General features: G+C 43.4%; 1 protein-coding gene across 4 annotated transcripts in view; it reads left to right on the forward strand.

The window, feature by feature from the left end:
• The window catches only part of tjp2a (tight junction protein 2a (zona occludens 2)), a 141,603-nt gene that overhangs the window by 119,064 nt on the left and 6,575 nt on the right, over positions 1–15,964 (forward strand). For all 4 annotated transcript variants that reach the window (XM_043716825.2, XM_043716815.2, XM_087995710.1 and 1 more), the window contains exons 14-20: positions 2,957–3,141; positions 5,091–5,186; positions 5,287–5,366; positions 10,339–10,549; positions 12,313–12,413; positions 13,926–14,150; positions 14,887–15,000. In XM_043716825.2, the coding sequence (XP_043572760.2) occupies positions 2,957–3,141; positions 5,091–5,186; positions 5,287–5,366; positions 10,339–10,549; positions 12,313–12,413; positions 13,926–14,150; positions 14,887–15,000 (1,012 nt within the window). The remainder of the gene's footprint in view (positions 1–2,956; positions 3,142–5,090; positions 5,187–5,286; positions 5,367–10,338; positions 10,550–12,312; positions 12,414–13,925; positions 14,151–14,886; positions 15,001–15,964) is intronic.

Raw genomic sequence — 15,964 nt, forward strand, 5'->3', positions numbered from 1 at the left:
ACCTTTTCCCCCCCCCCCCCCCGCCCCCCCCAACTTCCCTCCAAGGCCCCAAGGGATCCTTCCGTATCCGCCACATATTCACCTGCACCTTCACACACACAATTTATTGCATCCGCTGCACCCGATGTGGCCTCCTCTATATTGGGAGACAGACCGCCTACTTGCGGAACGTTTCAGAGAACACCTCTGGGACACCCGGACCAACCAACCCAACCACTTCAACTCCCCCTCCCACTCCACCAAGGACATGCAGGTCCTTGGACTCCTCCATCGCCAGACCATAGCAACACGACGGTTGGAGGAAGAGCGCCTCATCTTCTGCCTAGGAACCCTCCAACCACAAGGGATGAACTCAGATTTCTCCAGTTTCCTCATTTCCCCTCCCCCCACCTTGTCTCAGTCAAATCCCTCGAACTCAGCACCGCCTTCCTAACCTGCAATCTTCCTGACTCTCCGCCCCCACCCCCACTCCAACCTATCACCCTCACCTTGACCTCCTTCCACCTATCGCATTTCCAACGCCCCTCCCCTAAGTCCCTCCTCCCTACCTTTTATCTTAGCCTGCTGGACACACTTTCCTCATTCCTGAGGAAGGTCTTATGCCCGATTCTCCTGCTCCTTGGATGCTGCCTGACCGGCTGCGCTTTTCCAGCAACACATTTTCGGCTGTTATTAAACTGGAGTGGGTTCAGGAAAGATTTATCAGAAAGTTGTCAGGAATGGGGAGGTTGAGTCATAAAAATAGGTTGGGACTTTTTCACTGGAGCTTAGGTGGTTGAATGGTGACCTTAGAGGTGTATAAAATCTTCAGAGGCAGAGATAAAGTGAATAGCAAAGGCCTTTACTCCCCTAAGATGCGGGAGTTCAAGTATAGGGGGCATATTTTTAAGGAGAAAGATTTATAAAGGACGCCAGGGACAACAATTATTTACACACACTTCATGTGTGGAATGAACTGCCAGAGAAAGTGGTGGATGCAGGTACTGTTGCAATATCCAAAAGTCATTTTGGATAAATTCATAAATAGAAAAGGTTTGGAGGGATATGGGCCAACGCAGGCAGGTGGGGCTTGTTTAGTTTGGGAAGATGGTCGGCATGGACTAGTTGGACCAAAGAGTTTGTTTCCATGCTGTATGACTCTGATTCTAAGAGATACTGCATCAGTTAAAACTATATTCGCGGGAGTTTAGAAGAATAAGGCAGGATCTCCTAGAAACCTATAAAATCGTAACAGGACTAGACCAGTTAAGCACTGTAAGGATGTTCCTGACGACTATGGAGTCCAGAACCAGGTGTCGCAGTCTTATGGAAATTGGGTAGGTCATTTAGGATTGGGTTAAGGAGACATTTCTTTACCTAGTGATTGGTGAGCCTGTGGAATTCTATGCTGCAAAAAGGATTCAGGGAAAAACATTGAATGTTTTCAAGGAGAAATTATAGTTTGTGAGAAGATTTGTAGCTCGGGTACTCATTGTTGTGGTTCTGTTCGCCGAGCTGGGAATTTGTGTTGCAGACGTTTCGTCCCCTGTCTAGGTGACATCCTCGGTGCTTGGGGGCCTCGTGTGAAGCGCTTCTGTGATGTTTCCTCCGGCATTTATAGTGGTTTGTCTCTGCCGCTTCCGGTTGTCAGTTCCAGCTGTCCATTGCAGGGGCTGGTATATTGGGTCCAGGTTAATGTGCTTATTGATTGAATCATTAAAAACACAGAAATAGAGAACACACACCAGATCATCAACGCCACACTCTCAGGAATCCGATTCACTAGAGAGGAAGAAAAGGACAACCAGCTCCCATTCCTAGATGAACGGAGAATTCACCACAAAGGTATACAGGAAAGCCACACACACACAGATGAACTATGAAAGCAACCACCCCAACACACACAAAAGAAGTTGCATCAAGACACTGTTCAAAAGGGCCACAACACACTGCAGTACACCAGAACTGCAAAAAGAGGAAGAAGAACTCCTATACAATGTATTTGCCAAAAACGGATACCCGCGCAATTTCATCAACAGATGCCTAAGGGAAAGACAACGGAACGAGGACATGCCGCACCCCAAGGGACTAGCCACATGACCATACATCAAGAACATTTCCGAACTGACAGCCAGACTACTACGACCACTAGGACTCAACAGCACACAAACCAACAGCCACTCTCAGACAACAACTCACCAGAACGAAGGACCCGATACCCAGCATGAGCAAAACCAATGTAGTGTACAAAGTCCCATTCAAGGACTGCACAAAACACTACATAGGACAAACAGGAAGACAGCTAACGATCCGCATCCATGAACACCAACTAGCCACGAAACGACACAACCAGCTATCCTTAATAGCCATACATGCAGATGACAAGCAACATGAGTTCGACTGGGACAACACTACAACTATAGGACAGGCCAAACAGAGAACAGCCAGGGAATTCCTAGAGGCATGGCACTCATCCTCCGATTCAATCAATAAGCACATCGACCTAGACCCAATATATCGACCACTGCAACGGACAGCTGGAACTGACAACCGGAAACGGCAGATTCAAACCACCACAAATGGCGGAGGAAAGATCACAGAAGCGCTTCACAGGAGGCTCCCAAGCACTGAGGATGTCACCTAGACAGGGGACAAAACGTCTGCAACACAAATTCCCAGCTCGGCGAACAGAACCACAACAATTATAGTCCTTCTTAGGACTAAAGGAATCCAAGGGTCCAGGGTAAAAATGAGAATGGGGTACTGATAGGACCATTGCTGGAGCAGGTTTGGAGGCTGAACAGCCCACTCCTGATCCAGTTTCTGAGTTTCTGAAAATATTTTCTTGGTCTCAGTGGCTTCAATTTTTGTGTTTTCAACCAAAGTGCAGTGAGTTTCACAGCACTCTGTGCATTTTGTGATCCAGTCCCTGCATAATAACAGTCTGTCTCTGTCTCTGAAATGAATATCTCACCAGAGCTGAGCAGATGGCCAACGTGCAGAATGTCCAGAAAGCAAACACCAGTGACCGGGGAGACTTCTGGAGGTCACGAGGTCAGAGAGCAGCAATGAAGAAGAATCTGCGGAAGAGTCGTGAGGACCTTACAGCTGTCCCGGTTGGCACAAAGTTCCCAGCTTACGAGAGGGTTGTTCTTCGTGAGGGTATGAGAAATTGGTGTATTAGTTGCGTGCATCTTGTGACCATTCTTTTTTCCCTCGGAAGTAATTAGATTTTCCAGTTTTATTCCCCCACAAGAAATGTGCTGTGAGCAAATAGGTACATTGTAAATCTAAAATAACTCTTATTTTGATTTTAATCAGAAATAGTTTGTGGGGTGAAAATCGAGAAAACTTAATATGTATAATCATTACTGCATTGACTGTCAGTGTCCATTGTGCTCTTCAGCCTTCTATAATATGAGGCGCAGCATGATGCCAACAATGTGGGTTCAATTCCCACACCAGCTGAGGTCATCATGAAGGACTCTCCTTCTCAACTTCTCTCCTTGCCTAAGGTTTTTTGATTAGATTCCCTACAGTGTGGAAACAGGCCCTTCGGCCCAACAAGTCCATACTGACCCTCCGAAGAGCAACCCACCCAGACCTATCTCCCACTGACTAATGCACCTAACACTATGGGCAATTTAGCATGGCCAATTCACCTGACCTGCACATCTTTGGACGGTTTGAGGAAACCAGAGAACCCGGAGGAAACCCACGCAGACACGGGGAGAATGTGCAAACTCCACACTGACAGTTGCCTGATACAGGAATTGAACCTGGGTCCCTGGTGCTGTGAGGCAGCAGTGCTAACCACTGAGCCTCCGTGCCGCCCCTCAGGTGTGATGACTCTCCGGTTAGATTGCCACCTGTCATCTCTAGAATGAGAGTCACCCTCTGGTCTGGTAGGGCCATTGTTATGGACCAGGCCAGACCACCTCAAAACAAGGTAACCAAGACCCTAAATCTTTGAGTTGTTTTGAGCAGGTGCAGAGTGGATATTCCAGGAGTGATGCAGCTGGTCAAAACCCTTCTGTTTTGAACAAAACAGAATTTATTTAAGAGTACCGAATGAAACGCAAACAAAAGAACGATATAGAATAACTCGACTTATCTGAAAACCTAACAGACTATCCTGACTCAGTGTTGCTGTTCCAAATTCCTGCAACAATCCCCACAAACACCCCTAGCAAAAAAAAGATAAAATCAAACAGAGGGTCTTACAGGAGAGAGCGAGAGAGATGGCAGAGGGACTCAGCATGGAACACTGCCTTCCATGTAGCTGTTTCTTTCACCAGCAGCCTCCAACCTGACTGCTCGCTCTGCACAGTCTGACTGTGAAAACCCAAACCAAACCAGAGAAAAGCTGAGCTGGGAGAACTGGCCACTCCCCTTTCATTGTACAAGTTTTTTTTTAACTTAAAAGCTGCTTCAAGAAGATCAACCCAGACATTTCGGCAACTCCGTCTTGCGCAACACTTTTGGGGGGAAAAAAACCAAGGACAACGCAATCTTGTTAAAGGAGCAGCATTGTCACACCATGATGACTTTAAAAAGCACTCTACACCAGATGAAGAACTTTTTGAAGTTTTGTCATTGTTCAATGTAAGAAATGCAGCAGCCACTTTTTGTCCAGCAAGTCCTGCAAAATGTGATCGTGACTGGGTAAGCTGTCTTAGTCACATTGAGGGCTAAACGTTGGGGCAGGACTGTGTCTCTCTGTGTCTGTCTCGTTCTTCAAAATAGTGGTTCTGGGATATTTGACATTAACTTTAAAAGGCAGACTTGGTTTTTGAATCACCAGGTCCATCCTACTCCGGAGACTTGAGCACATTGTCAAAACCGATACTTCTGAGCCTCTGAGAGGTCAAGTCTTCCAGCTGAAATGTTAATCCCTGTGTTATCCTCAGGCAGATATGGAAAGGTCATGGGATTTTCAAATAAGAACAGCACTTATCCCCAGTGACCCGGTAATTATTTATCCCCAAGTCAACATCACTAAAACATTAATTTCGCAGGGGAGAAAGAATCTGTTGCCAAAGGGTGCTGTATTTTTAAATGTCAGCTCTTTACCAATGTATGTTTCCATTTACATGCCCTTGTATTTTTAGCTGGGTTTAGGAGGCCTGTGGTGCTCTTTGGGCCCATCGCTGACATTGCAACAGAGAAACTGGCATCAGAATTACCTGACAACTACAAAACTGCCAGTAAGTAAATTGTTCATGCACGTGTAGTTTTCAGTAATCAATGCACGTCTGGGTTATCTCCACAAGATAATTAACTCCATGGTAAATTTTAATATTTTAGAAACCGAACCGAGGGATGCAGGTTCTGAAAAGTCAACTGGTGTAGTTCGACTAAACACAGTCAGACAGATCATTGAAGAGGTAAGAATAATTGCGCATCAGCTTGAATTTCACTATACCTTTTGACAATAGTAAAACAAGATGGGGAAGACATTGGGTGATGCGATAAAATTCGAGGATACTTGAGGCAGAATTGGAGGAATATGTTTTTTAGGAATAGAGGAGTTGCAATGTTAACAGTATCTTATTACACAATCTGTTAATTTATAAAATGGGTAAACATGAAAAAAGTGGATGAATGCACGGACTTCTCAAATGTAGACGTTTTGTTTTGTTCGGTGGCAGGGGTCTGACCACTGCTGGCTAGGTCAGTTTCTTTTATTGCCCTTCCCAGTTTCCCTCTAAGATGGTGGCAAACTCCCTTGAATCGCTGTAGTCCATGAGGTGTAAATGCAATCATGGTGCTGTCCTGAAGGGATCTCCAGGATTTTGACCCAGTACACTCAAAGAACAATTAAGTAGTTCCAAGTTAGGTTGGCATGTGGCTAGGTGGGGAATTTGCAGAAAGCAGTGTTCTTGTATTTTTGCTGCCCTATGTCCTTCTTGATGATAGAGGCCAACAGTTTAGAAGGTGCTGTCAGAGGAGAATTAGCAAGCTGCTGCTCTGCATTTTGTATTTGGTATCCAGCCTGCCGCTTGGCACCGTGGACAAGATGTAGATCCAATAGACTGTTTCAATCCTGGTTGGTGTCAAGATCTTGAGTGATACTTTTCAATAATTGAATGGTGTCTGGTATTTTAAACAAAAATGTTAAGACACTCAGCGCTTGTAATTGGTGTCCTCCAATTATTAGGTTGTATTGATAATGATGCAGAAACTATTAAACAAGTTGCCTGCCTACCCTTCCTAGTCATGTTACTGATTTTTGTCTTTCGTGCCAGCATTATGTTCAAGTAAGGAAATTCCTTTCAGAATTCTGAGAATTTCAGAATTTCCTCTGAGAAATGATCTTACTAGTGTGTGGTGAGGGAGTGGGAAGCGTAGGGCAGCTGGGATGTTGGTACTCAGCTTGAGAAAACTAGAAACTTGCCACTTGCAGCTTCCTATAACTTTTATATTGCTTCTAATGCTAATTAGATTATTTGAAGGCCTGACCTGCATGGAGCTGAGTAATCCTGTCTTAACATTTCTAAATATGATCCCTTCTGTAATTTAGACTTGAAACTAGAGCAGAGCATTTATCATTTACTCCTTTTTTATAAATGCATTGGATTCCCTTTTCTACTAAAGAGATGCATTTATAAATCAGAGGAGTGAGAGAAAAGGCTCATTTATGTTTGAGCCTATGGATATCGTAAAATACTTTACAACAAATGTTTTAATTGTTGTAATCACCACATAATGTAGAAAGCACAACAACCAATTTGCATGCACAAAGTTCCCACAAACAGCAGTGCGACCAAATCATCCATTCCAGTCAATCCAGGATAAATATTGACTAATGAGAGCAAGGAGAATCTGTGCTCCTTCAAAATAATAATGTCACTTGAGAGGGCAGATAAGGCTTCAGATAACCTCTCTCTCTCTGCACAGTGTAGCACTGTCTCGACTACAGCAAAATGCGAGCTGCACTATATTGCTATGAAGACTTAGGAGCAAACCTTCAACTGATGATTTCCAGATTCTGAGACAAGAGGCCTACCCCATTGAATGACTGTGTTTTTGAGAAGTCTTTGCATCTGGTTTTGTTTAGACGCTGCAGAAAATTGATTTGTCTTGTTCAGTTGGGGTTCCATCACCGCTTCCCCCACCCCTGCCCCCTCCCCACCAATTAGTGAAGGTCTTGCAGCTATCTGATGGCTATCTCCAAATAATGATTTACAACTACATTGATACAAAGGAAATCCAAAGTTTTGTTTTGTTCGGAAACCTTGGACTTGAACTGACCAATGAAACAAATTAGAGGATTGAGAGTGAGGGAGAAACTCTGAGCATTGCCCTCCAACACCAAAAATGCCCAACACTCAGACCAGCTCAAAGGAGAATCTAAAGTGCCAGGAAACTTTTCTAAGCCTATACAGATTGAGGAACCACGTGATAAATGGTTGCTCTGGGATAGTTTTGCGCTCTGCTCTTGTTTATGACAATTCTGCAGTAAGGAGGTCTTGTGCCATCTCTCAGAATGTCCCAGAAATCCAGGCGAACTTTTAAACCGAGTGAGTTTGAAACGGAGTGGGATTGTATTTTCGACAACCTAATAGTCAGAGGGGAAATTGAGAAACAAACTTGTAAGGAGAACTCAGGTATCTGTAAGGGTGGCTATGATAGGGGATTTTAACTTTCCAAACATATACTGCGACTGCCCATAGTGTTAAGGGTTTAGATGGAGAGGAATTTAAGTGTGTACAAGAACATTTTCTGAGTCAGTATGTGGATGTTCTTACTAGAGAAGGTGCAAAGCTTGACCTACACTTGGAAAACAAGGCAGGGCAGGTGACTGAGGTGTCAGTGGGGGTGCACTTTGGGGCCAGTGACCATAATTCTATTAGTTTTACAATAGTGATGGAAAAGGATAGATCAGATCTAAAAATTGAAGTTCTAAATTGGAGAAGGGCCAATTTTGATGGTATTAGGCAAGAACTTTGGAATGCTGATTGAGAGCAGATGTTCACAGGTAACGGGACGGCTGGAAAATGGGAAGCCTTCAAAAATGAGCAAACGAGAATCCAGAGAAAGTATATTCCTGTTAAGGTGAAAGGAAAGGCTGGTACGTATAGGGAATGCTGAATGACTAAGGAAATTGAGGGTTTGGTTAGGAAAAAGAAGGGAGCATATGTAAGGTATAGACAGGATAGATCGAGTGAATCCTTAAAGTATAAAGGCAGTAGAAGTATACTTAAGAGGGAAATCGGGAGGGCATAAAGGGGACATGAGATAGCTTTGGCAAATAGAAGTGAGGAGAATCCAAAGGGTTTTGACAAATATATTAAGGACAATAAGGTAACGAGGGAGAGAATAGGGCCCCTCAAAGATCAGCAAGGCGGCCTTCGTGTGGAGCTGCAGAAAATGGGGATGATACTAAATGAATATTTTGCATCAGTATTTACTGTGGAAAAGGATATGGAAGATATAGACTGTAGGGAAATAGATGGTGACACCTTGCAAAATGTTGATATTACAAAGGAGGAAGTGCTGGATGTCTTGAAACGCATAAAGGTGGATAGATCCCCAGGACCTGATCAGGTGTACCCGAGAACTCTGTGGGAAGCTAGAGAAGTGATTGCTGAGCCTCTTGCTGAGATATTTGAATCCGCGATAGTCACAGGTGAGGTGCCGGAAGACTGCAGTTTGGCTAACGCGGTGCTACTGTTTAAGGAAGGTGGTAAGGACAAGCCAGGGAACTATAGACCGGTGCGCCTGATGTTGGTGGTGGGCAAGTTGTTGGAGTCCTGAGGAACAGGATGTACATGTATTTGGAAAGACAAGGACTGATTAGGGATAGTCAACATGGTTTTGTGCGTGGGAAATCATGTCTCACAAACTTGATTGAGTTCTTTGAAGAAGTAACAAAGAAGATTGATGAGGACAGAGCAGTAGATGTGATCTATATGAACTTCACTAAGGTGTTCGACAAGGTTCCCCATGGGAGACTGATTAGCAAGGTTAGATCTCACTGAATACAGGGAGAACTAGTCATTTGGAGACAGAACTGGCTCAAAGGTAGAAGACAGAGGGTGGTGGTGGAGGGTTGTTTTTCAGACTGGAGGCCTGTGACCAGTGGAGTGCTACAAGGATCGGTGCTGGGTCCTGTACTTTTTGTCATTTACATAAATGATTTGGATGCGAGCATAAGAGGTACAGTTAGTAAGTTTGCAGATGACACCAAGCTTGGAGTATAGTGGACAGCGAAAAAGATTACCTCCGATTACAACAGGATCTTGACCAGATGGGCCAGTGGGCTAAGAAGTGGCAGATGGAGTTTAATTCAGATAAATGCGAGGTGCTGCATTTTGGGAAAGCAAATCCTGGCAAATCTTATACACTTAATGGCAAGGTCCTAGGGAGTGTTGCTGAACAAAGAGAGCTTGGAGTGCAGGTTCATAGCTCCTTGAAAGTGGAGTCGCAGGTCGATAGGATAGTGAAGAAAGCGTTTGGTATGCTTTCCTTTATTGGTCAGTGTATTGAGTACAGGAGTTGGGAGGTCATGTTGCGGCTGTACATGTCATTGGTTAGGCCACTGTTGGAATATTGCGTGCATTTCTGCTCGTCTTCCAATCAGAAAGATGTTGTGAAACTTGAAAGGATTCAGAAAAGATTTACAAGGATGTTGCCAGGGTTGGAGGATTTGAGCTATAGGGAGAAGCTGACAGGCTGGGGCTGTTTTCCCTGGAGCGCGGAGGCTGAGGGGTGACCTTATAGAGGTTTACAAAATTGAGGGGCATGGATAGGGTAAATAGACAAAGTCTATAGACAAAGGGGTGGGGAGACCAGAAATAGAGTGCATAGGTTTAAGGTGAGAAGGGAAAGATATAAAAGAAACCTAAGGGGCAACTTTTTCACACAGAGGGTGGTACATGTATGGAATGAGCTGCCAGAGGATGTGGTGAAGGCTGGTACAATTGCAACATTGAAGAGGCATTTGGATGGGTATATGAATAGGAAGGGATTGGAGGGATATGGGCCGGGTGCTGGCAGGTGGGACTAGATTGGGTTGGGATAATCTGGTCTCAATGGATGGGTTGGACTGAAGGGTCTGTTTCGGTGCTGTACATCTCCATGACTGTGTGTGTGTGTGTGTGTGTGTGTGTGTGTGTGTGTGGTGAGGGGGAGGGGAGGGGGGCATGGGCTGGTTTGCTCTTGCTGAGAGCCAGCACAGATACAATGGGCTGAGTGGCCCCTTCTGTGAGCAGTAACCATACTCTTTGCACCCCACCTTGAGGTGCAATATCTTAGATTCTTAAGAATTCTTAGATTCTCCAGAGAGAGAGAGAGAGACTCTTAATTTGTCCATCGTGCACTTGTCGTCTTGACGTTGTGAACCTTTGTTAACAGGATAAGCATGCTTTACTGGATGTAACACCCAAGGCGGTGGATCTGCTGAACTACACGCAGTGGTACCCTATTGTCATCTTCTTCAACCCAGACAACAAGCAAGGTGTTAAAACTATGAGACAGAGACTGAACCCAGGCTCCACTAAGAGTTCCAAGAAACTCTACGATCAGGCAGTCAAGCTAAGAAAGAGCTGTTCTTATCTTTTTACAGGTAAGAAATCTTACTCCATGCACCATTGTTTGGTACCATTGACTTGAAACTGAATTAGACTTGCCATATAAATACTGGCTATGAGAGATTGTCAGAGGCTGGGAATCCTAAGCAAATAATTCACTTCCTGACTTCCCTCAAAACCTATCAACCATCTTGAAGGCACATGTCAGGAGTGAGATGGCATTCACCTCATATGCCTGGATGGGTGCAGCTCCAATTAGACTCAAGAAGCTTGACACCATCCAGGACAAAGCAGCCGGCTTGACTGGTACTACTTCTACACACATACCTTTCTTCACCGATGTTCAGTAGCAGTAGTGTACCATCTAAACGGTACGTCACAGAAATTCATCAAGAGTCTGTACACAGCACCTTCCAAACCCATATCTAGAAGGACAAGGCAGCTGATACATGGGGACATCACCTGCAAGTTCCCCTCCAAACTATTCACTATCTGCCTTGAAAATATATTATTGATCTTTCAGTGTTACTGCGACTCTCTCCCTTTTGACATTGTCAGGGTACCTACACCTCATGGACTCACCACTACCACCCTGAGGGTAACTAAGGATGGGCAATAAATGTTGACCCAATCAGCAATGTTCACATCTCATTAATGAATTAAAAAAAACGAAAACAGCACAAAAAGTGACATCTTGCCCCATCCCGTTTGTATTGGCTTTTTGAAAGAACTAGGGGAAATCAAAGACTGCGGAGTCAAGAAGTGTGGCACTGGAAAAGCCCAGCAAGTCAGCAGCGTCAGAGGAGCAGGAGCATTGACGTTTCGGGCATAAGCCCTGATGAAAGGTTCATTGTTCCTGATGATGGGCTTATGCCTGAAACATCGATTCTCCTGCTTCTTGGATGCTGCATGACCTGCTGTTTTTCCAGCACCACACTTTTTTTTCATCTTAAAAAGAACTTCCAATTCATTTGACAGCACCTTCCAAACTCTCAATGCCTACCATCTAGAAGGACAGGGGTAGCTGACACGTGGGAACACTATCATCTGCATATTCTCCTCCCAACCACTTACCATTCTGACTTGTTAATTTATTGCTGTTCCTTCAGTTTAATTTTAATAACATGTCTGTGTGTATCCTATGGATTGCAGCAATTCCAGAGGGCAGTTCACCAATGCCAACTTAAGAGAACTGGGTACAGGTAATTAAATACTGTCCCAGTCATAGATACCTACATTCCCTGAACAAAAGGCCCATTGACTGAAAAATGAAAGCGAGATGAAATGTGCAAGTGGAGGTGGCCTTTTCCTCACTTATTATCCGGGGAATATAAGAAATGTTGTGAGACTCTGACTGTGCAGTAGATAGGAGGCTTGAAGCTGAGGACTAGTTTTAATGCTGATATAAATTTGCTGTTATATGGATGGGAGAAAGTCTGAGAAGCATTTAAATGTTCACTCGGACCACTTAGGCAAAATGGCGTGTTTGTGGCGTAAAGTATATCTAATAACTCTTGTACTGGCCTGAAGATTGACCTAAAGCTGCTAATGACAGATTAGATTAGATTACTTAGATTAGATTACTTACAGTGTGGAAACAGGTCCTTCGGCCCAACAAGTCCACACCGACCTGCCGAAGCGTAACCCACCCATACCCCTACATGTATCCCAGTGTGTTCTTGAGTGTATTATTGTGTTGGATTTGCTTCTTTCCAAATTTTCTTTTTCCTACTATGCAATTGCTTCCAAATTCTTGTGTGGATAAAAGAGAATTTCTTTGTGTTTTAAAATGTTACAGAAACAATTGATCTGAATTCCTCACACGATGGTTGGTATGGATTGCTGAAGGATCTGATAAGAAATCACCAGGCTTCTGCTGTTTGGGTTTCAGAAGGCAGGGTATGTGTTGAATGAGTCTCTTATTGCACCGCTTGCTGAACCACATTTCTTAGGCTAACGCTAACTGTTTTTGGATATCAATGGTTACATACAGTGTATACTAGTCATAATATACATACATAGCCAGTCATACACTCCCTCACCAACTGAGGTGACCACGAAGGAGACAACTTCTCAACCTCTCCCGAGTCACGGTGGCCCTGGGGTTAAACCACCACCAGTCATCTCTCCCGCTCTCACCCCTGTGAGAGAGCAGCCCAATGGTCTTAAGACTATGGCAACAGTTAACTTCACTTTTTTTCTATGCTATGCATTGTATAGCACTCAGTTTCATCAAGCAGGTTGTTTGTTTAATGCAGTGTTTTATTATCTATGGAGCCAAAATTTTTCTTGGTTCCTGCTATAAAATTTATTTATTAATTTGAGCTGTGCTGGTCAGTAATTAACACCTTTGTGTTGCAAAAGAATGACCGCATTTAAGAAGATATACAGGCTGCTCCTCTTAAGAGAAAATTGGATAAGAGTAAGTGTTACTCTACATATGGTATGTGTTCTCTTGCCCTTGCCATTTACCTGTCCATCCATTTTAGATTAACTACATTTCAATTAAGTGCAAGTTTCATGAGTTTTCTTCCCCTTCCCTGCCTCTACCTGCATCCCCATTCTGATTATACTCCAGTGACCATAACTGAACTTGCACTTCTTCCCCATAGATTTCCTCATTAAATTAACCTTAGTCATAATTAAATATGCCTCCTCCAAAGCATTAATAGTGCACAGTTTTAAAACGTGTTTAGGATTTTCCCAATGGGCTATCCAAATTATTAACTGCAGCATGCTTTATGGATTATTCTAGGTAACTGCAATTTGTTAGTTCTGCTGTGAACTTGGAAGAATTGATGGGCCATTGAAGCATATTTATCCCAGTTACTGTTGTATAATCTTGCTACTATTCATAAATCATTTGGATTCTTTGAAGAATTAGCACAGCTATTTGCAAATGCTTGTAATACCAGAACACCACAGCTTGTATTCTGGAATGGAGCCCAGTATTTTAATGAGCTCTAATACTTGGGATTTATAAATGAAACAAGCATGTTGAAAAGATTTTGGTGCCCTAACGTACTGATTGACAAAAATAACCAGATCAAATTTTTGATCAACAGTTTGGTTTTGTTGGGAAAATCCTACTTGCTCTTGAGAGGAACTGAGCATAGTTTAGTATTTTCCCACACAGAATATGACTCACCTGGTTGCTTTGCTCTTGTTGGAGAAAACCAAAGATATTCTGAAACTCTTGGGGGATAATTGGAGGAATCCAGCATCCTCTTAAGAGGAAGTATGATTGTAAATCTCCCTTTCCTGTTCTTCCCACTGCCTTCCCCACAAAGAGCAGCCAGTAGTTGTTGATCTGTATTTACCTTTTGGGGGGTGGGGAATAGAAATGTCTCATGTGGACAGGAATATTGTTTCAGGATGATGCTTTACCTTGTCCTATCTTTTTAATTTTAGGCTGATGGATTAGGAGATGAAGACCTTGAGATGCATGATGACCGTATGTCTTATCTGTCAGCCATGGGAGCGGACTACCTCAGCTGTGACAGCCGACTCATGAGTGACTACGATGATACAGACACAGAGGGTGGAGCCTACACAGACAATGAGCTGGATGAACCAATCAATGAGCCTCCTGTCTCTTCTGTGGCTAGATCATCGGAACCAATAAATGTTGATGAGGTGAGAGCAACACAATCTAGATGTGTGTTTGGGAGTAAACATTAACTTCAAATGTGAAGGGTGCCCGCACATTAAATGATTATGCTGAGGATTAAAGGCACAAAAGCAGGCCATTTGACCTAACTGCATGTGAGTTTCCTCCCATCTTACCAACGTTACCTTCTGTTCCTTTCTCCTTCATGTTAATCCAACTTCCCCTCAAACATAGCTGTTCTCTTGATTTCATCATCTCCAAGAAATGTACATTCTGTCTCCATCTGGAGTGAAATAACAACTGGATTTTTTAAGGGGACATCGAGTATTTCCAAGCTCAAGCTTTGAATTTTCCAAATCTACCCTACAAACATGTAAATGGCAACCTGGTACAACAAGGTTTCTTGGTTTAAAAGAACTGCAGATGCTGGAAATCCGAAACAAAACCAAATTGCTGGAAAAGCTCAGCAGGGTCTGGCAGCCTCTGGAGGGAAAACAAAGTTAACATTTTGGGTTCCAGTGACCCTTCTTCAGATTCTTAACAAATATTAAAGGTATTTGTTGATATGTAAAATTCTGCATATTTGTACAAGATTGACAAAGTGATAATGTGGCTACAGTGACCAATTGTGTTGAGATTGGGCCCCTGAAAGTTGTTGAGTTGAATTATAAATGTTAGTCTCTTTATAGTTTCGAGGGGAACTAATAGTTTAGATGCATCTTAAGATTGTTCAGTACCTTAACAATCTGATTTTATTTTCAGCGGAAACAGAGTCCAGAACCAGCCGTAGCAAGAGGTCAAATGAGGAGAGCTGGTAGCAGGGAAGTCTTGAGAGATCCCAGCCCCCCTCCCGATTTTAAACCTGAACCTCCAAAGGTAGTGAGCATCATTAATTACTTGATTTTGTACAAAATCTGTTCTTGCTTTTGTTACATTATAATCATTTTTAAGCAGAACCCATCACTCCTCCTGCACTCACCTGAGTTCTTGGTCTGACAACACCCCGGATTTAAAATTGTCTTTCCTTTCAAATCCCTCCATGGCCTTTGCTCCTTATTCATGGAACCATTTACAGCATTGTAACTTTTCCACTTCTGGCCTCCTTGTAGATCTCTGATTTTAATTGCAGTTAGCTGGGCCATAATTCTGGAATTCCCTCCCTGAACTGCTGCACATCTCTTTCCTCTTGGTGAATATGCTACTTAAAACCTGCCTCTTTGACCTAGGCTTTTACTTGTCTATTCTCGTATCTCCTTGTACAGTGTGCTGTCAGATTTTTATAAAATGCTGCTATCTTGGGATGCTTTACAGTAATAGAACTGTGCAAATACAAGTTGAAATAAAAATATGTAAAGATGCTTCACAGGAATGTGTAAAGCAGAGTTTGACTGCAAAAGGTGATATGAGGAGAGGTGACCAACAGCATGACTAACAGGTAGGAACTAGGCAGAATTTTAGAATGAAGAGGGCTATGTTCTGACCTTGGGCTCAGCTGTATGGCCAGCAGTGAAGTGCAATGGAATGCAGAAGACATTAATTTTAATCCCATTTGCCTTCTATCCTGTCCTTTTTTTGAAACTGGATCTAGGGGACAACATTTTCATGCAGTGGGTGGTGCATATACGGAATCAGCTGCCAGAGGACGTGGTAGAGGCTGGTACAATTTAAATGGCATCTGGATGGATATATAAATTGGAAGGGTTTAGAGGGATATGGGCCAGATGCTGACAAATGGGACTGGATTTATTTAGGATATCTGGTTGGCATGGACGAGTTGGACCGAAGGATCTGTTTCCATGCTATACATCTCTATGACTCCACTGTGGTAGGATTTAAACAC

The sequence above is a fragment of the Chiloscyllium plagiosum genome, unplaced genomic scaffold (genome assembly GCF_037043375.1).
Source record: "Chiloscyllium plagiosum isolate Xiang-an unplaced genomic scaffold, Cpla_swu_hap1 HiC_scaffold_2, whole genome shotgun sequence".
Taxonomy (NCBI): Eukaryota; Metazoa; Chordata; class Chondrichthyes; order Orectolobiformes; family Hemiscylliidae; genus Chiloscyllium; species Chiloscyllium plagiosum.